The sequence below is a fragment of the Echinops telfairi genome, unplaced genomic scaffold (assembly GCF_000313985.2).
Source record: "Echinops telfairi isolate 266 unplaced genomic scaffold, ASM31398v2 ScPeMD7_3533;HRSCAF=4204_0, whole genome shotgun sequence".
NCBI lineage: Eukaryota > Metazoa > Chordata > Mammalia > Afrosoricida > Tenrecidae > Echinops > Echinops telfairi.
In genome coordinates, this window is record NW_022107431.1 from 88,567,889 (window position 1) to 88,569,038 (window position 1,150).

The following is a 1,150-nucleotide window of genomic DNA, read 5'->3' on the forward strand; positions in this document are numbered from 1 at the left end:
TTTTCTTCATTTAAAAAAAAAATCAATGGATCATCTTATTGACCTAATGGTACAACATCAAACCATAATTTCCTTCAAATTAATGCAGCTAATAAAGTGACATTTTAAATAGTTTGAGGAGTTGATAAAGTGTAACTTTTCTGCTGTCATTGTCACTATGAAAACCTTTAGCTTTAAATTTGTTGTTATATAGCAATGTCTAATTTTTATTATTTTCCTTCCATCTGTTTTTATTCTCAGGTTGTCTTAACAAAAAACCCAAACCAAACCATTGCTGTCAAGTGGATTCTGCTCCTTGTGAGCTTGATAGGACGGAGTAGAACTGCCCCACAAAGTTCTCAAGGCTGTAAATCTTTTCAGAAGCAGACTACATCTTCCTCCTATGAAGATGTAGGTGGGTTCCAACCACCGAGCTTTTTTACTTAGCAACCTAATGCTTTAACCACTGCACAATGAGACTTCTCCAGGTCATCTTGGGCAATATAAAATCTCCATGATAGAATCACATGTTACAGACAAATAAAAACTTTCTACTTCTGATATTTAAATTAGATTAAGCATTAAGCCTTGTTCTGGATGTATTTCTTACAGGTTTAATGAAAAGCTCTGGATTCACGGCTCGAAATAAAGTTGTTGTGCGGACCCCTCTGAGACCCGGGTTTCGAAAATCTTTGTCTTTGGGAGCTTCATTTTTAAAGGCTGGGGGCTCAGGTGCTGAAGACATCTTGCCGATGATTTATTACCTAAAAACAAAATGAGAGACTTGTTTCCCTTCATAATGGCTGGCTGCTTCTTTCTTAAGTCTCTTTTGAAAATAATTATCTTCGTCCTTTTTCAATTCCAGGCCAAGTAATACCAAAAATGATTGTCAGTTATTTTATTATTTTGTGTAGTACATATGTTATAAATGGTACTTCATGATTTTGTTTTAATAAATGGTTCATTATTTAGTTTTTTCTTCTCTTAACACATACCCATGAGGTTAGCAAAGGTTGCTTTTCTACTTTAACAAAAGCCTGTACAATTTTTGTCAATCTAAGTCATACTGTACAAAGTTAATTCAAAAAGTACTAGTATAAAACCATAGAAATCATTATTTTTCAAAAAACATCAAAATGTGAAGCTATTGTTTCTTGATGTATCCTCTCTA

The 1,150-nt window shown here is 33.5% G+C and overlaps 1 protein-coding gene across 4 annotated transcripts in view; it reads right to left on the reverse strand.

Annotated features, from left to right (window-relative positions):
* SMIM8 (small integral membrane protein 8) overlaps positions 1-769 on the reverse strand; it is a 40,580-nt gene extending 39,811 nt beyond the window's left edge. For 3 of the 4 annotated variants that reach the window (XR_006680493.1, XR_006680492.1, XM_004696264.3), the window contains exon 1: positions 590-739. Coding sequence is in view for 1 of the 4 variants with exons in the window: in XM_004696264.3 (XP_004696321.1) it covers positions 590-724 (135 nt within the window). In the remaining 3 variants the exon portion in view is untranslated. Of the gene's footprint in view, positions 1-589 lie in introns of all 4 variants that reach the window. The other variant, XR_006680494.1, reaches the window with a different exon arrangement.
* Between the last annotated feature and the right edge of the window lie 381 nt (positions 770-1,150).